Source organism: Exophiala oligosperma, assembly GCF_000835515.1.
Source record: "Exophiala oligosperma strain CBS 72588 unplaced genomic scaffold supercont1.3, whole genome shotgun sequence".
In the NCBI taxonomy this organism is placed as follows: domain Eukaryota; kingdom Fungi; phylum Ascomycota; class Eurotiomycetes; order Chaetothyriales; family Herpotrichiellaceae; genus Exophiala; species Exophiala oligosperma.
This window is the reverse complement of record NW_015622820.1, coordinates 3,038,121-3,062,181: the sequence shown is the minus strand read 5'-3', so window position 1 is coordinate 3,062,181 and position 24,061 is coordinate 3,038,121. Positions and strand designations below refer to the sequence as shown.

The window sequence follows — 24,061 nt, the reverse complement described above, 5'->3', positions numbered from 1 at the left end:
AAACCCGACAAAATACATACCTTGGCCCTTTTTTTTCTCATCACCAAAAACAAGTCCTTTGTACAAAATAAACAAAACCAAAAAAAAGTGGACTACACAAGATACCTCATCGTACAGTAACGAGTACTGTAAGATATGGGTGGGGGGCTCTTTCATCCTGGAAAAGAAAATATGGCAACAGAGTACATCTTAGATACGGGCATCTTTTTATGATAAACACATTGTCAACCCCTACAAGGATTGACTCCATATTCTTTCCGCGACATGCCGGTGAGTTCGACTGCCCGAGGGGGAGTTCAACATCCCTATACTTATTCTATGTGAACACAACCACGCAACATTACTGGATACGAATACGAGAGGCTGCCCAGAAACAGACCGAAAGAGAACAAAATGGATGGTGTTGCTCATATTGAATGTTTCGTACTGAGAAGAACATCTGCCCTTTCCAGATCTTCCACCATGGTCGTCGGCAGAGTGTGTATGTTATGTTTCCATGGCAGACCAGATGTATCAAGACACACTCCGGCATTGACAGAAAACAGATTTGACCTGGACGTATATACCAAAAAGCGTCTTGTGTGCGTACCAATTCGATCTTCAGCCGTCATGAGTTACCGTTCGGTATGGTTCGCGTTACAAGTACGCTGCTCAAACTCCAAGCCATTTCTCGACGCTTGGTCCAACAACCAAAACTCTGTGCAGCAACCCCTGACGCCACCCTAGGAAAAGCACTGTGACCGCCCCAGATGTTATGAACGCCTCTTGTAATGCAACGCTTGCAAATAACGAGTGACAAGCTAAATGCTGCATCGACGTTCGTCACCAACCGTCCCAACCAAGAAAAAGAAAAAAGGTATTATGTGCAACGAAGGGAAATCGTTTCGGTTCGGCATATGATGCGTCATCTTTCCCCTTTCTGCCAGGAGTTCAGATATGCCATTAAACCCACCCCTATCAGAACAACCCCTAACATGGACACGTACGGCGCCGACTGAGCAAGCGATTCACCATTGCTGTTCTTCTCTTGAAGGACTGTGGCGACTGCATGCTCAAGCTGCTCAGGTAGCCTTGGAGTTCGTACATGTCCATTAGCATACGGCAGCTTCTTGATAAGGGACTGGGTCCGAGCTGCGCCACCCTGGTCGGTTGGGGAATGGTCGCGAGCATCCTCGCCATCCACTGTCTGTCGTTTGGTGAATTTTCGAGTTGATTCGTCAGCTTCGTCGTTCTCTTGCCGCAGCTTTTCAATCATTTCGGCGAGGCTTTGTCTTGCGCTGGCTGCATCAGCTTCCGCTGTCTCGGCACGCCGCTGGTACTGATCGACGTCAGATTTTAGTCTTTGCATATCCCCGAGCACTTGGTCTAGGTGCTGTTGAAGAGCTTTCGCCTTATCGTCGGCGGCTCCGTCTGCATTGGTCGTTATTGTCGTTTCAGGAGCTCTGGCATCTAGAGAAGTTGAATCCACTTCCGGCTCTGCCTCCTCTTTTACCACTGCTACAGGTCGTGCTGTAGCATGAAGCTCCAGTTTTCGTGCCCTTTCCTCGGCCTCTTCTCGTGCAACTCGTTCTTGTTTAAGCATGTCTTCTAGTTGTTTGACCTTAGCCCCTTGCGAATCAAGCTCTTTTTTGGCAATCGATAAAGCCTCGATCAACGACAACATCTGACTGTTTTGAGTGTTTGTGGGAGAATGAGCGGTATTGGTGGGTGGTTTGGCCGTATCGGACCGTTTCAAGAGATTAGTAAATGATGTAGTGACTGGACTTGCTTTGGCCGAGTCTGGTTTCTCTGGCAGAGGCTGCTGTGGTGGAGGAGCTGGAGGGTCAGCAAAACGGGCCAAGTGGTCTATCTTGGAAGTTTTCGACCTTCCATTGGACTGTTTCTGTGACCCTGGTTCCTTTATAGGTGGCAGAGCCTTTGGAGGAATGTCACCTGCTGGGGTGATTAATGAATGTAGGAATGTATTCGTTTGTTGAAGCTCTTCGGCTTGTTCTCGTGCCGCTCGCATTTCATGCTAATCTTGTTAGATACCTTTTCCAACCTTTCGTCAATATTCACTTACCGACAGAGACTTAACCAATTGCTCAACATTCAAAGGTGCTCCCCAAAAGTTCATCTGCCGTTGCTGGGCGGCGGAACTCATCTGACTTCCAGCAACACTTGGTGGTGCGGTTATACGTCCATTAGAGATCTGTGCACCAGGTCTGCCACGGCTCATTGGTGAGCTAACAGGTGATGGTAAAAGTGGGTGAGATGGGTCCAGGTCACCGAAACTTAGGTCCAGAACGTTGCTGGTGGTCCCGGGCAGACCAACATATTCGACCTTGGCGGACACCTTGTGATGGACAATGGTCTTTTGATCTTCGCTCACAATATCAATGCCCAGTTCCAAAGTGTCGTGTTGGCGAAGCTCGTGCGGCTCAGACTCCCGATTTTCAGGTGATAGTCGCTGGCCATTGACAAATGTGCCGTTTGAAGACTTGACATCCCTGATCCAAACCTTTCCGTTCCGGTCGGCCCAGACCTCGGCATGTTGTCGTGATAACACTTTTGAGTCGAAGTAACCATTGACCGGCGTGGGGACGGTTTTGGCATTTGTTTGACGACCAATTCGGAGCACCTCTGGGAAGAATGGGAGATTGATCTGTTTTCTTTCGAAAGTACCATTCATCGGCAGGAGCGCCAATATTGCGGCAGGCTCTGCGGCAGATGGTCCGTTGACCACCCGCATCCCGTTGGCTTGACCGACTGCATTTTGACTCGGTAGAGCCGGTTGTACTGCGTTTTTACCGCCAAGAGAGTTTCCTATAGCCGCTTGTAAAGATCCGTTTGCGCGGGCGGTCGAAATACTGGAAGTAGGGTCGGCTTTGCTGACAGGCCAAAACCCTCCTCTTGCTTTCTTCTTCGCCCCATGTCCTTGCTCAGCGTTGAGATCATTTTGTGTCAGAGTCACAGTGGAGCCGGTCGAGCTTGTGGACGAAAGGGATGAAGATGAACTACTTCGATGGACGGTTTTGCGCTGGGGCATGAAGATTCGGGATACTTCGTCCGTGCTCATGGCAGAAAACCCTCCTCCGGTGTTGCCTGCACCATTCCAATTCAGCCTAGATATGTTCTGGAAGTTCGGTGGTGATGCCACCGCGGTCGTCATGAGGAAAGTATGGGGGCGGAGGATGCAATGGCCGAAAGATAACTCGATCTGGTCCTCCTCTTCAACAAGATTGTCTAGACAGAGCAAAGAGACAACAAGGGCTTAGGTACAGACGCAACAAAGGACTTGTGTTGTTTGAAGCCGTCATGTGGTGGGTTTCAAGGACTCGAAAATCGTAGCCGATCTGAGGATTGAATTGCGTCAATCGATTTCGTAGAGGTGCGACAGGCTAAGAGTTCCGAGACAGATGCAGAAGTCGATGCTGACTTGAATGAGGTCGTTCACGGATCAATCTTGATAAGATCCTGGAGATATTCGACTTCTTGCGTTCAGTGCTGGAGAAGTCGGGAGTCTGACGGGAGGCGGTTACCGCAGAACCAGTCGGGGGCCGGGGATCAAAAGACGGAGAGCATCAGGATAATATGGTCGTGGAAGGACAGAATGTGAAAGTCGGTCACATTTGTTAGTCGTCTTGTGGTCGGGCAGGTTGTTTGGCCTCTTGAAATTGTCTGTGAGATGCGACTCGTGTTCTTCAGGACATGTTCAGATGGACACTTGAGGGAGCATCTCCCGCGCCAGACGCAACGGGCTTAGCGCCTCGGCTGTGGGTGAAAAGGTGAATGTCTGACAAATTTCAACACTCATTAAATGCTTCCGATCCCCCAGGATCATTCACGTCTGACAGGAAAGCGCTAAGAACCACGAGGAGATGGAATTCTAAGCGCGCATCGGCCATTCGGCGAGAGTCTCTGGATTGTCTTGAGGCCCTCATATCGCATTGCTTTCAACTACTGTCAAGCACGGAAGTGCATCTATTGCCTGTACAGTAAAGCCTAGCTTGAGAAGGAACCGCCAAAATGCCTCCTATGCCACCTTCTGCTCAGAGGCATGGCCCAACTTGGTTCGATAAGTGTAGGCACACCACAGCATAGCCATGTTGAGAACGTGGACTGACCATTGACAGTGAAAATGGGAGCCCTCATGGGAGGAAGTGAGTTTGTCACAGTCACCGTATGAAGACACCAGACATGAAGCAATCTAACATAATGCAGCTGTTGGTGGAATAATGGGGTTCATCTATGGTATGATGCGATGCACTTTGTGAAAATGCGCAGAGGCCGCTACTAACAGTCTACCTCAGGCACCGTTACCATCTTCCAGTACGGCGCAGGCCAGGCCGGCGTGATGAGAACATTGGGAAAATACATTGTCGGATCAGGCGCTACATTCAGGTATGCACAAACAAGTTCATTCTATAATGTCCCAAGCTGATGAGATGGCAGTGTCTTCATGGGCATTGGCAGCATCATCCGAACTGATTCCCCTCAAATGGCAGCCTCCGTATGGGCACGATCGAAGTATCCTCCTTTAGTACACCCCCGACGCAATCAATCCCAGCTTCAGCGATGATTGACTTCCGACGAGGTTGTGACCGGTGGCTGATTCACACTGGGATGTACATAAAGATATTTGGGTCATGAAAAGTCGATCATAGCTAAGCGATACCCACGGATTAATACTGTTAGATTAGATGCCACACAATCAAATACAGCCTCGATGAAGGGCTTTACAAAAGAATGCCATCCTTGCATCCTCTCAACGGATCTCCCTTTCTTGCCGTGAGGAAATACCAAGTAGATGCCTGTGGTGCCTGAAATGCGGTTGCTACAACTCCTACTCATCCTGAGTCTTCCACGTATCCCCACCAAATTCTGCTGTTGGGTCGTCCTTGATAAGATTGTGTCCATAGAGGCCGGACACCATGCCCTCTGCATTTCTCCTTACGACATTCCTCGTAAGCATGGACGTCTGCTTAACGTTGAGCAAGACAGCGATTAAGATACGGGGCTATCCGGATGGACATCGTCTGTCTTCGCATAGACATAACTGATATTCCTGCGTGACAGATCTCTCGACAGGAAGGCATCAGAGATGTGAATTTGCACGACAGACGAACACGCCCAGGACGGCATGCACACAATTGGTGGATCACACGCGTTCCATTTGCCTGTGGTAGGAGTTCAACCAGATATCAGAACCCATAACAAAAAGAAAATCTAATAACGTTAGCACTTGAATAGCTCATTGATAGACTTTGACTCACCATCAGCACACCAAACATTTTGGCTACAAGCCACCGGTTTCCTTGTACTCGATTCCAATACTTCAAAAGTTCTCGCTGGGCTCCCTGAACATTATCCACTACATCCTCGGTGTTTGCATCTATGCGTTGAAGCATTTCGCCCTGTTCCGAAACCATACTCGCAAGCTGCCCGAAAATTCCTCCCAACTCGTTGATTGTGCGTTCGATGGCTTCGATGGCTTGACCTCGTTCCTGAATGTACGTGTTTGCCGGTTGTGCTTCTTCCATGAGTAAAAGTTGATGGTCTGACTGGGGGCCATTACGCATCAGTGTCGATGTGCTTGAAGGCTCCAGACTCAAAAGATCTTGTGTCGAAGTTTGAGGCGTCCTCTGCCGGCTTCCATTTTGATATAGCGGTGACTCCGATCGGGTTTCGTCCAAGTGCGATTGTGAACGCGCTGAGACTGATGAAACGAAGTTCTCAGTCCTTGATCTTGATGCCTGGATGTTTTTCGTTCGGACCTCCAACACATCCTTGAAATTCGCGGCGACATCGGTCACTTTGTTCTGAAGTAGAAGTACGACATTTTTGTTATGCTGCCCTTCTTGGTCTGCTGATCGTGGTAATGAGGCGGTTGGATGTTGCGACTGCGTCAGTTGTTGCAGCGCAGAAATCTGAGAATTGAGGCCAGCAAGATCTTGCTTGATAACGTATGTCAACTCAGAAATTTCCACGGGCCGGTCATCGAAGATGGCCTTTCTCTTCGCGAGCTGGGCGAGTCTTTCCAACTTTCCCATTGTGGCCGTAATGCCACGGCCAATTTGGGCGGCATTGCGAGCGAACTCGGACCGAGAGCTCCTTGAAGGACCATTCGGCGTTCCATTTGCTTCTCTTTTCTGGCTTTCACTGAGGAGCGACTGCCTTTGAGGCCCTCCTTTTGTGGCCGATTGTCGTTTCTGCGCTTGGGCTAGGATCGTGCGGAACTCATTCGTCCGGTCTTGTATCGACGTGGACACCATTGTGATTCAGAGGAAGATATTTGCGCCTGCGCAAGGAGGAGGAATGCGGAACGATATCGGGACTCGTGGAATTAGTGGAGGAGCAAGGGCATATCTTGAAGGCGGATTGATTGTACTCGGTAAGGGGCCTGACCGAGCCGTTCTATGAAGTCAATAGTAATACAGGTCCAGTTGTTCTTCAAATTCGGCGCAGAGAAACAGAGGAGGATATGTACAAAGATTCGCGAAGAGTGTAATGCCGTGTATGGAGAAAGTGCTTTGGTTGTGGCTGCGGTCGGGAAGATCTAATAAAGTCCAGATGCAGGGTGTTTCAAAGTCCCAGCGCAGCCGAAAGCGTCGCAGCGACAAGCGTCAGGGCGGAAACAGAAACATGGAGTGTTGAAAGGTGGCAGATTTGAGCCGCCACCTTTCCATCGTCTGCAGTTGCATCAGCCACACAGATCAGGGCTCCTAGTGCCAGTTACTGCACAGCCGAGTTGCCCTAGACTCACTAGGGTCATTAGGCGTGGTAACCGCCTAATGTATCGTCAACTCTGGGCTTCCGGGGCTTGTATCTCGGGGCCTCGGTAAGGCTGGCAAGGCTTTGATGCCTTTCAAATAGATGCACGACAGCTTGGAACCTGAATATGAGTCGATACTAGGTCTCAGATGCTCAGATATCTGTACTCCGTATACTCAGCTCATATGCACCTAGGAAGGACTGCTGGTATATCATCATCCTCAATATTGTGTATCATGAGCTAAGAAGCTAATTACCTCGTATCTCTCCCCGTCTGTATGAGATGCGTCCTTCGTGGTCTGTGTGTGATGTGGCGCAGCAAATGACGCGCATCGCATCAAAATGCAATTCAATGCCGTCGTCAGGCAAGAATCTTGAATTTAGGTGACTAGTTCATCCTCCTCGTGCAAGTTCACGCACCGTTGTCTTTGTTACGCTCATTCATTCTTCAAACTCTTGCTTTGCACGCGTACAGCTGGCATCATCACGGTCTACTGCCCCTTTTCCTGGACTCGGCTTCCATTCCACTGCGCCGTTTACCATTCCACGCTCATCCCTTCACAGACTACACCATCTGCTTATTCCCGCTTGCGCATCGATCCCAGGTCATACACTCCCTGCTGTGTGGTGTCACTGGCCTCCTGGCTGAAGAGAACGACTCACTTGATCTTCAGTCATCAATCGCATCATCTACGAAATGCGCCAAATAATGCGCCGGTTCTAGATTGCACGCTGCTTCAATTTGAACCCCCGACAATCTCACCATGGCCGCACCAAGCCAGTACTCCTCGTTCAAAACCAATGTGGGTAGAACGGTAACAAAGAAGTGGAAGAATGCAAACAAAATTAGCTATGACGGAGACGATTGGGGAGATGAAGATGAATATGATGAGCCCATCCCCGTTTCCGCGGGCAATCCTAGACACCCAGCTTGGGGACAGCAGCCAAATATTCACCCTTCGAATCGAAGTGTGACCAATCCATCTCCTTCGCAAAGTGGTGGACAGCTATCTTTTGATCGCGGCGATGATAGACGGACATTCTCCTCGGGTGCTTTCGAGTCAGCATACCCTACCACGCAAAGATCACCTTTCCCCGAGCCACAGCATGAGTACGATGATATTCCGTTCCCGAACTATAATGGGCCCCCTCCTTTGCGAGTCGATACACATGGACAAGGTCCGATGCCACCAGGATTCCGGCCAGGTTCGAGAGGGCGTAACTTCCAGCCATATGAAGAGGCACCTTTCTCCGCACCAGGAAATTATCCACCATCACGAAGGTCTGGTTCGAGCAATCGACCTCCTCCCGTTGATCCATACCAGAGACACGACAGCCCTATGAGACCAGGTAGTCGAGGTTCAACAGCATCAAGCAGACAATTTCCACCTCGGAAGCAAAGCCTTACACAGCAAGCTCCTCCTCAACTAGATTACATGCGCCCAAGTCAACCAGCCAACGCCCCAGGTCCAGATGCAGTCGAGCCTGATGACAATAGGCCTATACCGGTCTTTGTACGACCGTCAGATATTTATAAGCGCATGGAAGAGGAGAAGGAGAAAGCACGCCAATCGCAAGAGTCTTTACAGCGTCCGAGTATAGATTCGACCACAGGCCAAATTAGAAGCGAGTCTGTTGATACGCCGCCTCCACTTCCTGACTCCAAAGCCTACACGACCACCGTCGCACAGGTCCCAGTCGAGGAGATCGATAATACACGTCGCTTGAAGCCGAATACTCTTGACACCGTACCAGAAAGAAAGAGTGAGTATGGCTTCGACAACGTGGTGGGCCAAGCAGACAAGTCTGCTTCACCGGAAACCGATTTAACGAATGATTCTAAGCAGCCTGAGGAGACACCAACCGTTGGTGTTACAAGACAGCCCACTGACGCCTCTTCAGTCTCAAATTATACCGACCGACCTGACCCGATTTCTGCGTCTACGATCTCCCGTAACGTTTCCGTTGGTGAGCGTGCCTTCGAGCACAACCCTCCAGATCTTGGCCGACCAACTTTCGATCTTCCAACCATCAATAGAATGTCTGGTTTTGGCATGGACCTCGATCCAGATGGTGGCGACAGCCAAGGAGCTGCTTCTGGTCAACTTGAGCCCGCAAAAGGCACTCGGATTCAAAGTTCGAATGCTTCGCAGAGTCTCGACCCGCATTCTTTACATCATCAAACCTCACTTGGCTATAGATCCATGGTCCAACAAGCATTCGAACAGAGTGAAAGGCAACCTGAATTCTCCCCTGCATCGGCTTCGAACACTATCGACAGGTCAAATAGCGATGCGACGTCGGACATAAGTCCCATCATTACACATCATCAGGCGCAGCACTTGCCTACAAACAACCTTCAGACGAATGCCCCATCAGTTGCTGAAGGGGCATATGGCCATTCACGCCAGACATCGGAAGCAACCATCAAAGCATATGAACCTCGCTCTCCGGATAGTGACTTCTCTTCGGCAAAGCCTGTGCGTACCGGCTATCGTAGGGATATTACTCCTCCCAGTAGAGACAACAGCCCAGCGAGGCGGCCATTGAGCGTCGAACATTCTACCCCCATTCAGCCACAGCAGGGATTTGTTGAACGTACAAGGGGGAACGATGCTTCAGACGATACGGCGGAGAACTCGTCGACAGAGAAGCAACTCCCAGAACCACCTGCTGGACAAGATAATATCACTGACATTGATATTCCGAATCCTGAACGTACGACATCTGATGAATGGCAAGAATGGCAGGCACATAAAAAACAATTCAACCAGCAAGCTGGCTTTCCTGACAGCGGGACGGCCACTCCATATGCACCTTCGCCGCTACAGCGCTCAGAAACACCAGCCAAGGGCACTGTTCGAGATTTGGCTGGAAAGTTAGAGACTCAGTCAGGAAGATCCACCCCAAGCAATGCTGGCTCTCAAGTCACGTCACCTGTGATTGAACAAATACGCCCCCCGGTTCAATCTCGAAACGAGAGCTTTCGGCCTGCTATCCCTGGAGGCTGGCAGTCGTTTAGCTCAACCACTGGTGCGGGCCCATCAGCTCACGGTGCGGCTGCGGGCTCTTCTGAAGATCCTATATCTTGTAGCGCTCCACCATTCGCGCCCCCACGTTTGGACAGCACTGATAGCGTACCTACAGCACGAGCCCCCGCTCATGGTTCTGACGAGGACGGTGGCATCAAAGGCAAAGCATTTGCTGCGGCCGCTTCTGCTGGGACTGCTTTAGCTAATTCTCTCGCTGGTCATAGACTCAGTGAACGCACACAAGACTCTGAAGTCCCTTCCGAAGAATCAAGCGAGAATGAATGGGACAATTCAAGTACGGATAGCAAGGCTGAGTCGAAGATCGGTGACAACTCTTTGGGAGCAGAGATAGACCAGTCTCAAAATCAGGATACGCCCAAAGCCACTAGACTACCTGCAGACAAGCCCTCATCTTCCTCCGATCCTTCTAAAGGAGAGGACCTCAGCGATGCTGAACCCATGGAGCCTGAGGACGATTACGTACCAGCGCCTCTACGTACGAGTAGGAATTTCTCGGACTCATCAAATCCGCGACCAAAAGTGCCTGGTGTGTTGTTGCATCAAGAATCTCCTACTGCAGCCGATAATGAGCGGCTGGAAGAGGAAATTGAAAAGAGCTTGACACCGAAGAGTTCAACATATTATGGAGAAGTGACCGGGCAAGACAATGGGCTTGGTGCCATGAAACCTGCAAGTTCAGACCCAACACCGATAGAGAGAGCTTTGGAACCAACCACGACCGCACCTCATGGGTCTCAGGCTCTCGCAGAAATTGAATCATCATTAGCAGATCCGGCCACAACGGTTGGTCAGTCCTCGGCAGGGAGACAATCCCCTGCACTGTCGCCACCCACGGCGCAAGCTATGAAGACTGGGTTTCCCCGACCGGTGTCTCCATCACAACAAACAATGGACCATCACTCCCAGCAGGATCCAAGAATGCCCTCTGAGCAGCTGTCTGGGCAAATCAATGAGTCAAGACTGGAACAACCAGCTCAGAACATACAACCAGACTTTGATGGGTCAAAATCGCAGTCACTTCTGAGTGACAGACTTTCCCAACAAACAGAGTCTGGCACCACACCGCCGTCAGGGCCTCACACAGAGCCGCAAGATCAGGGGAGACCAGAATCTCAGACTGTTCCTGATTCTCAGTTTGCACCTCCACAACAGTCAAATGATGTTGTGCATAATGTGCAGCGAGATCCCGTCCGCGAAACAGGGTCCCAGGCTTTGCAATCTGATATGTTCGACAGAATTCTTTCTCAGCCTACCGTTCAAGGTTCATCTGAGCCTAGACCTTTTCTCAAGCAACGGTTTTCTTGGGAGACGGGTAGTGAAGAAACTCCTACAGCGGTGACACCCAAGCAAGCCGCTACAACGCCGTCGACGACTTCACCAGATACTATTAGAACAGAAATGCCACCGCCGTCAGGCCCTGCAGGAACTTCTTGGCGTGGATCAATTGAGGATGCTGATCCTGGTCTAAAAACGGCTGCTTTGCAAGACTCAAACAATACAGTACAACCTCCTCAACCGATGGAAGCAAGCACACTGCAGAGCCCGATACACTCACCACCTAACCGCTCAACTCCCAGCGAACCGTTTAACGCTCGACCCGCTCAAACGGACCTGTCAGCCAAAGCTCCCGGACCGGAACCAGCGTCCCTCCGTGATATTATGAGCCTTGATTCCCCTCAAGCGCGTATCAAAGCCTACAGTGAAACTAGGGCCGCGTACGCTAGCTCTGACGGACAACTAGAAGATTGGCTGTTATCAATGCAGAACCCGGAACACGCTGAGATTTTCGCGATGAACGGGCTTGTGTCCCAGGATGCTAGTGAAGCGACACCCTACAAACCATCCCCCAGAAGAATCTTAACGGATTCTGCAGGGGCCAGACAAATGCAAGAGGACGGCAAGAGGTTGATGTTGAAAGCTGGAAAGTTTGGTGGGAAAGCAGGAACCGCCGCAAAGGGCTTGTTTGCCAAAGGGAAAGAGAAGATGCGCCATGTCAGCCATGGAGAAAAGGTACCTTAGTCGATCGATTTCATTTCCTTGTTCTTTCTTCTCTTCTTCTGTCACTCGGTAGTTTCTGCTTCATCTATTGTGGAAATGCAAGGAGTTCTACGAAGAGGTACCCAGAACCTGGCTCCATTCAGCATTCAGCAATGCTTTTCGCATTTTCTGTTCCATATAGTAATGAAAAAGAGAAACTTTTCTTTCGACTTTTCTTCTTGAGCTGTCTGTTGACGCTTTTCTCTTCTAGGGTCCTACATCGTCGTCGGAACGGCGCAAATCTACGGGTCCCATGTCGTCGCTTTCCGTGGTTGAGTCTGAAGCGGCCGGCGAGAGTCGTGTCTCAGTGCAGAAGAATTCGGCATCAGTTGAAGCTCCACCGCAAATACCGTTGACAATTTCTTCACCAGCATCACCATCCGATTGGTTCTCTGGTCCGATACTGGCAAACGCTTCAATCGACCAAGCAGTTCCTGCAAGTCCAACGAGTCCGGCGATTTCTGCCATGGACAGTGATCAGAGAGAGAACGAGCCTGAGAACGAAAGTGGTCCAAGCCGGTCAATCAGCCAGGTGACACGACCAACAACTGAACATTCTCCCGTCGAAACTCATCATCATCATCGAAGCATTGCGAATCAGCTTGTCAACGAGAGTCATACGACTTCTATGAACGACGAACCACCTGTTACTGGACTCGCCCCGCCTCGTCCGGTCGCCGGCCTAGCACATGGTCTCACACAGTCCGGAGACGCAAGTCTGCATGTTCCAGAAGATAAACGAAGGTCAATCGTTTCTGCGATATCCAGTGCCAGTCCTGCCACGGGATCAGTTGCGTCGCAAGCTCATTCAAGGGCTAGTGTTTCACCTGCAGATGCAGAAGAGGTATCCGACACCGAATACACGAAAAAGCAGCCAGGAGATCAATTACAAGCATCAGCGCTCCCTGACTCTGATCTTTTGCCGACCAGGCCTCCTCTGACTGATCAGCCCGAGTCGCCTAGGAACGACACACCTCCACCGGGGATTGATGAGCCGTACGTGCCTTTGAACATGGATGTTGATGCTGAAGCTATTCGACGGGCACAGGCAGGAGAAGAGAAGCCTGAAATGACCCCAGAACAGGAGAATGATCGAGAACGCGATGTAAGCGCTCGTCCAACTCAGCATCATCGCCCCTTTTCCTTCTCAGGCCTCGAAGATATTTACGAAGGTCACCACTCACCGCCATCGCGCCCTTCGGCACCCATGAGCCCGGTCAGTCAAACATTCAGCAACACTTCCCTGAACAAAGAGATGTCCCAAGTGAGTGTTGATGAGGTTGTTGATCAAGCCACTGCCGTCACTGGGCAAAGACAATCGCGATCCTATTCGAGACCTTTTGGAGTCGATCCTAACGTGCGCAATCATCCCGCACTCAAGCATCAGGAAGACCAACTCGAGGAGCCGATGGATAGAGTACGTATGTATTCCTCAGAAAGCCCTCTACCAAGCGCAAGGCGACCCCAAGAGGAAATGGACAGGCTGCGGCAACAGAGGGAGATGTACCAGCATGAGCATGGACAACCAGTCAGTACAGAGATTGAACAAGGTGGCGATGGAGAGTTTCGTATTGCAGGGCCATATATCCAGGAATACAGATCACCAAAGCCTGTCACGGCACCACGAATTGGACGAAGTCCAGTACAAGTCGAAGCTAGTGGTCAACAAATGCCCGGTGCGCGGGTTTCCACTCATCTTGGCCAACAAAATTCGTACAGAGTCCAACCAGGACAGCAGCATCAGCAACCGAACAGATTGTCTGTTGTTGGAGCTATTGACGATCACCGCCGTTCGTACGACCAAGACAACCAACACCAGCATCAGCATGGCTATGAATATGAATATGAACCAGGCCCCACGCCTGATCATCCTTACGATATGGGGCCTGGTTCCGAGCATGGAGATCACTCGCAATATGAGCAAGCACAAGAGCCTCCTCCTTCACAACCGCCGAATCAGCAAAGCATGTACGCTCAAGCTCAACGCCAGTCAATGCCGCCGCCACCAGTACCCACACCACAAGAGAATCGTACACCTCAACCGGCGAGCGGCAAGAAAGGCATGTTTGGCAGTATTTTTGGAGGTAAAGGACGCAACAAGCTCCAGAAAACAGACCGCTCGGAATCGCGCGCTGACGAGAGGGATCGCCACGCCCAGAAGAGAGAGAAACGAGGCAGTCTCTTCCGACGCAACAGTCGTCACGATAGTATCTCATCCAAACGGAGCAGCCAATACGGTGAACATGATCAGTTTAGTCATCTCACACAGGTTCCATCGCATCCTAGCGCCGGCAAGAGGTTGTCGCGAGATATGTTGACAACACCCGAACCCAAAGAGCCAAATCAAGCATCAGAAAGTGGAAAGAAGAAGCGCTTTTCAGGTTTTGGTGGACGAATCTTCAAGACTGGCGGGACCAAGGATTCTTCAAGAGCAAACTCTGCACCTGTCGATTCGATTACATGGACACGATTGTCTAATCAGAATCTTGAGCAACAAATCCGTGCTCAGACGTTCATTTCGCCACAAGCGTATTCACAATATCCAAGCTCGGCGGGTGCGCAAGGATACTCCTATGACGAGGATCCTGCGGCACAATTTCAATATCCCTCAACGTCAACGTACCCTGGACCAGGCGACTATCAACACCAACAGCAACGATTTCCAGCTGCGTATGAGAGGGATACGGCCTCACCGCCCCGGCAACCATACGGAGGACGGCCTACGAACTATGATTCTAGTCTCCCTGGTACACCAGCACATCAAGGGCTCTACGACCGTGAACGTGAACGTGAAAGACCTTCGCCGTTACGGATCGATACAAGCGGTACTCCAAACCAAGGTGGTCACCGATACGGCAGTGGTGTTAATGTGGCTCACACGGCACCTGCTCAGACGTTTCCTCCACGAGATTCGAGCTTTTCGCCAGCACCGAGACCAGGTCATGCGGGTTCCACGAGTGCAGGTGCAGGTACGAAGAGTAGAGGCGGTGCGATAAGTCCTCCCACTGTCGGTGTAGCGAGGACGACCAGTCCTGCCTTCGGTGGTGCCTCTGCGTCTACCTCTGCTTCTCCATCGGCTTCTCGCCCTCGAGACGGCAGAGCCCATGTGATGGATCTACATAAACGATCACGATCGCCGAGATTGGGTCGGCGACCGTCCGACGAGAATGTGGATTCTGAGAGACGCGCCCAGAGTGGGGCTATCGTTGACAATAGGGGAAGTGCCAGTATGGGATTGGTTGACAGGTTAGGTACGTTCAGTAGTAAGCGTATCAGTCCTGTCGGTGGTGTTCCAAGGGATGAGAGTGAACAGGAGCGACCTTTTAATATTACTGTACCTGGATTGGATGAGGAGCAACAACAGCAGCAGCAGCAGGAGCAAGAACAAAAACGCAGCAGACCTGACTTGACTTCGACCTTGAGAGAGCGAGTGGAAGGTGGTGGTGGTGGTGGTGGTGCGAGGAGTGAAACGCCAATCAGTATCGAATCCGGGTCGAATGTTAGGACATCTACACCCGCTTCGGGAAATGGACTCGAAAGAGGTGTGAGTTTGATGGAAAGTGACAAGAACAAAAAGACCGGATCGAGTACAAAGGATCGATCCGGTGGCGGAGTCATTGCAGAATTACCTGGAAGTCAAGCTGAAGGGTACGAGAGTGATGAGGAAGTACTCATGAGTGCCACTGCTTATCCTGGACAAGAATGGGTACCTGTCATTGTCGGGGATGGTAGATGGGACGATTGAAGAAAGACTTGATCGAGAATACGACGACAGCCAGTTCCGACACAGACTACGGAAGTACATTGCACTTGCGATGCATTGCATGTTGAACGTGGGTTCGCAACATATATAATACTTTACATATGACGACTGGTTTTTTTTGGTGTGTTTTGGGCCGGATATGGGATATGCATGACATGATGATTCTGGATTTTGTATCTGGCCTGGCTGGATTTTGGGTCATTCTTTGGCTTGAAAATATCATTGTCTGCGTCTGTCTATTTTGTCATAGCGATGCGAGCTCATCAGGTATCGGGAGCAGAATGAAGCAGGTCTTTAGATCAAGCCTCCTCCGTGAAAGCGGACGAGAGAGTGGACGTGCTAGAGATGTGGACGAAATGACAACCGCTATCGGTCAGGTAGAACAGAGCTATATGAGGCTTAAAGAGTCCTCTCTGCAGGGGATCACAATGAATCAATACGAAGAGTCAAGGCAGCCATGGCCTGATTGATCAGTCACAGTGGCGGATGAAGTCGAGTGGCTTCATCTGCGTCTGACCGCCAGCTCCTGCTTGTCTCTGCTCTTCGCGCCTGGGTCGAAAGGAGAAGATGTCGGCTTGCTGATCAGGGCGCAGGAATCGGCAACCTTCCTGGCTGGGCCACGGCCACCGCCTCGTGGGCTTTTGGTCGTGATCGAGAGATGTGGTTCGTGGGTGACGCTTGTCTGTGACCGTACTGTAAAGTGTACCTAGTGTTGGCGTTATTCCGAAAGCTAGGACGAGGATGGCGACGCAACCTCTCGGCCACCAGTGTCTACAACGTCGGGCATTGTGGTCGAGGAGAGATTTTGATGCCCGCTGTGCTTGCGTCACGGAAACCTGATCTGGCGGGCCTCGCGCGTCGCTCCTGTTTAGGAATCGGGTGGTGCCGCCCTAGACTCTTTCCGGTCCGCGTGGGGAGATCGAGTCTTGTCAACTACAGTAGTGACTTCCAGAGATTGCTCTATATATAACCTGGTTGAGAGGCCCTCCGAGTTTCTCGGAGTCTTTCCTGTAGGGTCAGGGGGCTTCTTCGCCTACTACGCCTGTTGCAGGAAATCCGTACGCCGACCGGTCAGCGCTCGAGGTCACAAGTGGTGGATACGGAATACGAGTATAGCTTTCACAGTTCGGGATAGCAAAGGTCACGGACATCGACAATCAGGGTTGGGGTGATCCGCGACCCAACGAAACCAACATGGCACGCTAGATAGCCGAGGAAGATGCTATCCCGAGAGGCTGGCGTACAAGCCGGCCTGGAAGCATTCTATGGGTCTTGTTCAGTGTCGCCAGAATCCTCCTAGGATCAGTCTTCCTCTCCTTCTCCTACATTCCAAGTTTTCGGCGTCCAAACATACACTGGAGCCACGGCCAGGCCCTCCGAACCTGGGTCATGAGGGCCGCGTTCGGCGTCGTCACCGACATAGGCTGGATGCAGTCGATAAGCCTGGCGCCTGGCAAGCTCGGCCGACGATGGGTGGTCATGGAGCCGGCCTCTGCGGAATCATACCGAGGCGCACTGTCCCACGAGGTGGTGAAGCCACAGAGGATCGGTGCGATTTGGTATCCTGAACCGCCCGGCCCTGTCGACGAAGGGGGAAATGGGAAAGGGTCCCAGGCCATCGTGGCGCTGTACTTCCACGGTGGATCTTTCATGTGGATGACGGGCCGTCCGGAGGACAGTAAATTTGGGGCGGATCTCCTGAACACCTGCTTGGGGCCGGGGGCGCGCTCCTTGTGGATGCAATACCGACTCTCGGGCGACAAGAATGACCCGACGCCGTGGCCAGGGCCGTTCCAGGATGCCCTGACGTCGTACCTGCATCTCGTCGACGAGCTGCACATTCCTCCACACCGCATCGTGGTGGGAGGGGACTCTTCGGGTGGCACCCTGGCCATCGGCCTCGTGCGCTACCTCGTGGACCTGGGCCGAGCCACCCCCAAGGCGTGCCTGTTGTTCTCACCCTCGGTCGACACCACGTTCGAAGCCGACTCGCGGGCGGTCGATGGCCACCGGAACCAAAAGACCGACTACATAGAAGGACGCATGACCGCCTGGGGCTACCGGGTCTTTGCACCCCCGCCCCTACTTCTTGATGGTCCCTATCTATCTCCGAGCTTGCATCCGTTTGCTACCCAGACGCCGCTCTTCGTGCAGTCGGGCGGTGCCGAACTCATCCTCGACACCAACGTCGAATTCGTCGAGAGGTTCAAGCGCGTACCTGGCAACCAGGTCACCCACTGGGTGCTTCCGGACGCGCCCCACGATGTCTTCCTAGCCGGTCCTCTGCTGGGGTGGACCAAAGGAGCCGAGAGCATCGGGGATGCTCTGGTGGCTTTCCTTGCACAGTTGTAGTTCTTTCCGAATGACGATTGCCTTATAATCCATGTCCTCCTCGGGTCGATGGACTTGACCGATTTCCTAGGGGCCGCCTCTGTGCTGTACTGTATTCCGTGGGGCATGGAAAGTTTGTATTCGAGTGATATCGGAAATACTTGAAGTAGAGATCTGTCGCTCAGTTCATGTTCAGATTAGAAAGGCCGACATTTACAAATTAGGAATAGTTTGGTTGGCTAACATTGTATTCAGACTTCTGCGGGAGAGAAAGTCGTGACATACAATAGTGGCCTTCAAAGGGGAGGGCAGTTTCGAGATTCCCGTTTAACATCGGACCAACCCATAGACTCTGGACCATTCGACTTGTCAACAATCCGACTGCCGGTCAGGACATGATGTCTGGGTGCACAAAAGGTCCTGGGTTTGCTCCACACACTAGGAGTGGGAAAGAGACCTCCGTATGTGGAATAGCCGACCAAAGAGGACCACACTCACACTCGAACGCGCATCATCAATCGTGATCGACCTCGAAGATCCAGAAGACATTTGTTCCTGACATGAAGTATGTAGAAACCATCTACGCTTCACGAATCGATGAGAAATAACAAAAGGAGTACGAGTGATTCGACGTCTCGGGGTACAAGGGCTAGACTGTTGATGTCCATGGCCATTACAACATATGGTCAGATGAACAATGCACGGGTCCTTCGCTCGAGGTTCTTCTCCCTTGTATCGGTGGGTTTGTCGCGAGCCTCTTCATCTTCTCCTCGGTCGGCACGGCCATCCCGCAGAACCTGGTGGCCAGCAAGCTCCCCCATCGCGGTCACGATCATCTACAGCTTTTTGTTCGCCATTTGTTTTGGTCGCCCTCGCCTCGACCATGATCTCCGAGTCACCGTCGACCCGGCTCCGGCTTTCAGGCCCGATCGGTGGCCGTCTTCACGGCGTCGAGAGAGGCCGTCATGTGGACGGCCATCCTTCCCTATGAGATCGATCTCGGAGTCAAGATTGGCCTCTTGTACGGAGGGTTCGGAATCTTCCATTTTTCCTTTCCTTTTTTGTCTTCCTTCTGCGTCCCCGTGTGTTTCAACCGCTCCCTCGATCACCTCGACGAAATGTTCACGAAGCGTGTTTCCGCAAAGAGGCTTCGGCAGTCTTGTCTGCACAGGCCAGATCGATGGTCGCTCAGTGTCGACGAGGAGGTTGCTCATTACGGTTGCAGTCACATCGAAACGGTCGACGGTAGTGCAGTAGTCAAGCCAGCCGCCGGACACGGTTGAGTGGCCGCGGCGCTGGGCACGGTTTCTCGTGTTGCTCACTGACGGACATCCGTGAGGGTATCTCCCGAGTCGAGGGATAGACGAATCTTTTCCAGAAGAACGACGATGAATCTAAGCCAGAGTTTGTGACTTGGCTCCAGCCTCCCGTTCAAAACATGTCTCTCTCATGCTACCATTGCCACCTCAGATCGACCAAATGGTCTGTTGGTGAACTCGCCCGTCGAAATTTTCGAATCAACATCCACAGAGCAGAGAAGTTCTATGCAACGGGGATAAACGGTTTGCTACGTTAAACTACGCCTGGGGCACGATCACATCACGCTCCCCGAAGGTGCGTTGTTGGAGCCACAAGCCGGGCTTCATCGAGGTGAATTCACCCCAGCATCGTTCACCCGCCCAAGTCACCATTTCGGCCTTTTTTCGTCCTTACCCAGACAGAACAAGTAGACTACGCTGCACCCTGCACTGCACGGTATAATTCAGAACGCTTACGACGGGCACTTGTTGGTTGTATGATATAATGGAGTCTTTTTATTTTGTTTTGGTATGGAGTTCTTGGTGGTTTTGGAGTATACTCCGGATATACTTGCTGCCTACCCATATCGAGAAATAAAATAGTCTCGTCGGTGTCTGTGCTTCTTGGTAGATTTAACTAGTACTTCATTCAACGGTGTCCACGTTGTCCACATTTGAAAAAAGACAGGAACAAATCTCTCTCTCTCTCTCTCTCTCTCTCTTCTCCAGACTCCGTACTCCGTACTCTCTCTGTGTGTGAGTTTTTTTCTCTTTGGGATTGACCGAGGTGGTTAATGATTGACGGGTCAGATTGAACAGTTTCGAGGGATACGTATTCGGGACAATGTACCATGAGACCTTAATTTTTGTTCTCTCTCCCTAGATCCTCACTCTCACGTACTCGTATTTTGTGACTTGGTGGCTTGTGTCATGCGCATTGCATACGATGGTATGTGAGTTGATATGCCAAAAAGTACATCATTACACCTTTTACCTGTTTTAGTAGTGCCTCGATTTCGTACATGACTTGTGCCGCACAAAGATTTCTTACTGATGAGTACAAAGTATCTCAAGTACTTTAGGTAGCAAAGGCATGGCATCTTATCACATACAACGTCGTTGGTTAACCCATGACAAGACACATGACTCCATCCCACGTGCAAATCATTACAGTATCATCATGGCCCAAAAAAAGCAATCATATGTAAATGCAATGTAATGGATCCTCTCCGTATGTACATGGGCGGAATTTTGAACCAGAAAATTACTCCGTAGAATGGACCAAAAATGGTCACAATCGGCGATCCATCTAATACATCTAATACAATCCAGTAAAATTGGTACTCCGTACCTGGGACCCTCACAGTAACACTGATGAGTTTGTACCGCCAAGTGCAGCCAAAACACATCAACGACCAGGGATCGATCATTCTACTCGTAACTCGTACTTGTAAGTTCATTCATATCGCCACCTTGTCGGTTGTTTTTTCCCTTTGACAATGGATCCCCCCCTCCCCCCCCCGGACTAATAAACGAACATACTGTACAACACAAAAACTACGGAAGTACAATAATCCCACATGCGAGAGCCCAACAAACATTCGCGCGGGGGGCGGAACTTGGTTACCTTGGGGGAGGGGGGGGGTCTTTTTTTCACGAGCAGGGATTATCATTTTCCAAAGAACGTTATCAGAGTCGAACACATGATGAAAATGCTAGCACAGTTTTTTGAGACCAAAGGTTCGCAATAACCCCAAAAACTTCGAGTCAAAGTGATTATTACTCCGTACATTAATGTATTGATTGTACACATGCCCATTTTTCTCAAATCCCTGCAAAAGACCAAGAGAAGAAAAAAAAGGCCAAGTGCGCCCACAAATAGATTGTAAAAAAAAACCCCCAAACGAGGTCCTTCTTACCCGAACGGTCATCATTTTTGATGAGCCTCTTGTTGTACTCTGTTAAACCAAAAGGCGACAAGGTCATCGATGACTAAACTCGTACAGTAAGAAGAAAGGAAAATACTGTGATGAAACGAGTTTAATACTCGCTTCCCGTACATGTACATACAGTAAAGTAGTTTAAGTTGAGTTAGTTCGACTGTGGCGTTTTTTCAAAACGGAGTATGTACGGAGTACGGAGTACATACAAATACAGAACGGAGTCCACCTTTTGGAAGGTATTAAACAATAATAGTCTAGTTTTTTGTACTCCGTAGAGACGAGTCAAGAACCACATTTTATTTTTCTCCCACAACCACTGACTGATTACTGTATGTACGGACTCCGGATAACGGACACTACTCCTTACTTGGGTTACTTTTACTTTAACCTCTGTAAGAGTACTCCGTATGTACTGTCCTCATTTATGTACTCCGTATGTACGGTACTCGGCAATATTACCAAAGATGATCGACTGACCTTACTGTACAAGAAACCACCGTAGTGGGGTGTGCCAAAAAGAACGATGACGAGTTACCATGGGAAAAGACAATCAAATGGGATTTCGAATGATTTTTTCTGTTACAAAGTACATATACCATCACTTGTCTGTGACGATAATACCCCGTCACTGTAAGTGTAAGGATAACATCTCTCTTGTTATCCTTTTACAGAATTCCTTGATACAGTACGGAGTACTTGTGACAATCGAAATCGGTCTTTTGACAATCACACCTCTCCACTAAATCTCCTCCCCCCCTGGTCTTGTCTTTTTTTTTTCCTTTCTCCCTTCCCGCACTCTTCCCATTGCGCAACAACAAGCGGACAGTTTCCATTGGACTATTTCCCTCAATAATCCCGGCCATCCCTCCCTCCCTCCCTCCCTCTCCCATCCCTTTCCTTCTTTCCCTCCCACCTTACTTCCCACTGGTCTTCTTACGACTTGGATCTACTTTTTCTCTCTGCCACACTTGCACTTGCACATCCCCCCCCCCGGCTCTCTCTCTCTCTCTCTCTCTCTCTCTAACCTAACGTGACTCTTTTTCTTTCACGGGAGGACAAAAAACTTACCAGTCTACGGAGTTATCCTCGTATGGAATACTATCCTATCGCTAGGATATTCTTTTTTCCCATGTCTCATCCCTCATGGTCTAGTCAAAAGTCATCACACACCCTCTTACGGAGTACCTAGCTTGGTTAATCAACTCTCACTTTCTACTTTTTACCATCTCTCATGCAGGTCTATTATTCAGGACCTGCACAGTAGTTTCACACCCGTCCAACTCCGCCTCTGTACGGAAGTACCTCTTGTAGAGATGATGATCTAACACTCCGTAAGGCAAAGGCTCAATAGAGCGCGCGTCCGGTTGGCTCGGCGCAGGGCGGAGTCTCTTGTGTTTGCGGTAATTTTACGGCTGACAGAACAATAAAATGTCTCAGTCAGTCTTTCGGTTCCGGAAAGTGCTGGGCACGTTCCATTATTCCATCTTCCGATTCAGGAGACAGTGGACAGGAGAGGATCGTACTCGTACTGCTGTAGGAGAGAGGACACCCCCTCCCCTCTCTCCCCCCTCTCCCGCATCCCTACCCTGGTCCCCTACCCGGTATTTTTGATACGCTCTGCACAGTATCATCAGTACAGACTCGTACAGAACCTACAAGGTTATCGAAAATCCAGTTGAAATCGCTTCCATTTCCCGCCCATGACTCCGCAGCGGGGGCAACCGCGGCGCATCGGCGCGATTCCTGGTTGGACAGTCACCTGGGCTGGGGAGCTGCTGATGATCTGTCCAACACAGTCGCTGCACACGCCACAGATGCACTCGGTGCAGGCAAAGGCATTTTTGAGCAGCCAGGGCCGACCACAAGATGCACAGTAAATCTCCAACACTTCCGATTTGCTGCCAAACGAAGATGACTGTGAGTGTTGGTAACCCCCATGGGAATACTGCTGCAGCGGACTAGTCTGCTCGTGGTGAGACCATGACATGGTGGACGTGGGTTGCATCTTTGCTCCCGATCCCGCGCTCTCCACCGACTCGACAGAGGGAAAAGGTTCGGCGTCATTGGGTCCCAGCATGTCAGGAGGAGGGGGGGTCAGTGCTCGCTGCAGCGGAGAGGCATTGTACGAGTACTTGCCAGCTGAAGAGTGCTGCAGAGCGTGGCCGAGGGGTCGGAACCCCGGCGGCAGAGACGATCGCTTGTTGACACCACCACTGGACCATGAGGCGTCCGCGGCGGACAACCGACGCGCAGCCGTCGTCGTGGCCTGCATCGCACTCGTGGCTGTCGACGGCGGAAAGTTTGGCGACTGCGGCATCTGTGGTTCCCAACGCCAAGCGCCTGTTAGCCAAGTTGATTATCGAGGATCTAACCCAAGCAGAACGAAAAAAATAGACGAGGTTGGTGGTGTACACATTAATTACACTGGGTGCGCATAAACTTTTTTTTTCTTTTTCCCGTCACAGACCCCCCTGGTCCGGCGCACCGCCCCAGATCTGATTTCCGACCAACTTTTTCTTGTGGTCTGATCCCGGCCGACGGCGAAAATCTGTGGGCAAAAATAAAATGGCGCGCGCCGTGTTGGACCAAGTCTTGTGCACCACCGACGTAGTAGTAGTAGTAGTAGTAGTCTCCGTACCGCGTACACAAAACAACGCCCACACACTTTTGCCTCGCCCTTGAATAATTCTGCGGACTCAAGTCGCCGACTCCAGTTGCGCTGGGCTCCATACCGGGTCTCGGGTGTCATCGGCGCTCCTCGCCACAAAAAATCATCCATCGATGATGATTTGATCGGAGAGTCCTCTGAAATCGCTCGACCCGGCGGACTCAGTTCCCTCAACCGAGGTCATCCTCTTGTCCGAGAACGGAAGGGCAAGTCTT

At 50.9% G+C, this 24,061-nt stretch overlaps 6 protein-coding genes across 6 annotated transcripts; 3 read left to right on the top strand and 3 right to left on the bottom strand.

Moving 5' to 3' along the window:
* Positions 1–253: 253 nt before the first annotated feature.
* Positions 254–3,679, bottom strand: PV06_03849 (uncharacterized protein). The gene is made up of 2 exons (XM_016404668.1): positions 2,063–3,679; positions 254–2,014 (listed from the first exon to the last, which is right to left on the bottom strand). The coding sequence occupies exons 1-2, from the start codon at positions 3,149–3,151 to the stop codon at positions 905–907; spliced, it is 2,199 nt and encodes a 732-aa protein (XP_016265673.1). The 5' UTR covers positions 3,152–3,679; the 3' UTR covers positions 254–904.
* A 144-nt stretch (positions 3,680–3,823) lies between these two features.
* On the top strand, positions 3,824–4,757 carry PV06_03848 (uncharacterized protein). Its single transcript, XM_016404667.1, has 5 exons — positions 3,824–4,063; positions 4,116–4,142; positions 4,204–4,233; positions 4,293–4,383; positions 4,435–4,757. Exons 1-5 carry the CDS (start codon positions 4,009–4,011, stop codon positions 4,559–4,561), a joined length of 330 nt encoding a protein of 109 aa, XP_016265672.1. The 5' UTR covers positions 3,824–4,008; the 3' UTR covers positions 4,562–4,757.
* On the bottom strand, positions 4,373–6,950 carry PV06_03847 (uncharacterized protein). Its single transcript, XM_016404666.1, has 2 exons — positions 5,256–6,950; positions 4,373–5,208 (listed from the first exon to the last, which is right to left on the bottom strand). Exons 1-2 carry the CDS (start codon positions 6,252–6,254, stop codon positions 5,173–5,175), a joined length of 1,035 nt encoding a protein of 344 aa, XP_016265671.1. The 5' UTR covers positions 6,255–6,950; the 3' UTR covers positions 4,373–5,172.
* Positions 6,951–7,517: 567 nt separating this feature from the next.
* PV06_03846 (uncharacterized protein) lies at positions 7,518–15,588 on the top strand (the record flags this gene model as incomplete). Its single annotated transcript, XM_016404665.1, has 2 exons — positions 7,518–11,816; positions 12,055–15,588. 2 exons carry the CDS (start codon positions 7,518–7,520, stop codon positions 15,586–15,588), a joined length of 7,833 nt encoding a protein of 2,610 aa, XP_016265670.1.
* A 1,407-nt stretch (positions 15,589–16,995) lies between these two features.
* On the top strand, positions 16,996–17,958 carry PV06_03845 (uncharacterized protein; the record flags this gene model as incomplete). Its single annotated transcript, XM_016404664.1, has 1 exon — positions 16,996–17,958. One exon carries the CDS (start codon positions 16,996–16,998, stop codon positions 17,956–17,958), a length of 963 nt encoding a protein of 320 aa, XP_016265669.1.
* Positions 17,959–22,838: 4,880 nt separating this feature from the next.
* On the bottom strand, positions 22,839–23,957 carry PV06_03844 (uncharacterized protein; the record flags this gene model as incomplete). Its single annotated transcript, XM_016404663.1, has 2 exons — positions 22,839–23,518; positions 23,840–23,957. 2 exons carry the CDS (start codon positions 23,955–23,957, stop codon positions 22,839–22,841), a joined length of 798 nt encoding a protein of 265 aa, XP_016265668.1.
* Positions 23,958–24,061: the final 104 nt, after the last annotated feature.

Excerpts from the sequence above, each read along its gene's own strand:
- PV06_03849 (XM_016404668.1), bottom strand. The coding sequence starts at position 3,151 with ATGACGACCGCGGTGGCATCACCACCGAACTTCCAGAACATATCTAGG. Across the intron at positions 2,015-2,062 it reads AATTGGTTAAGTCTCTGTCG|CATGAAATGCGAGCGGCACG; the intron begins GTAAGTGAATAT and ends TAACAAGATTAG.
- PV06_03848 (XM_016404667.1), top strand. The coding sequence starts at position 4,009 with ATGCCTCCTATGCCACCTTCTGCTCAGAGGCATGGCCCAACTTGGTTC. Across the intron at positions 4,064-4,115 it reads CCCAACTTGGTTCGATAAGT|TGAAAATGGGAGCCCTCATG; the intron begins GTAGGCACACCA and ends GACCATTGACAG. Across the intron at positions 4,143-4,203 it reads GGGAGCCCTCATGGGAGGAA|CTGTTGGTGGAATAATGGGG; the intron begins GTGAGTTTGTCA and ends AACATAATGCAG.
- PV06_03847 (XM_016404666.1), bottom strand. The coding sequence starts at position 6,254 with ATGGTGTCCACGTCGATACAAGACCGGACGAATGAGTTCCGCACGATC. Across the intron at positions 5,209-5,255 it reads AAATGTTTGGTGTGCTGATG|ATTTTCTTTTTGTTATGGGT; the intron begins GTGAGTCAAAGT and ends TAACGTTATTAG.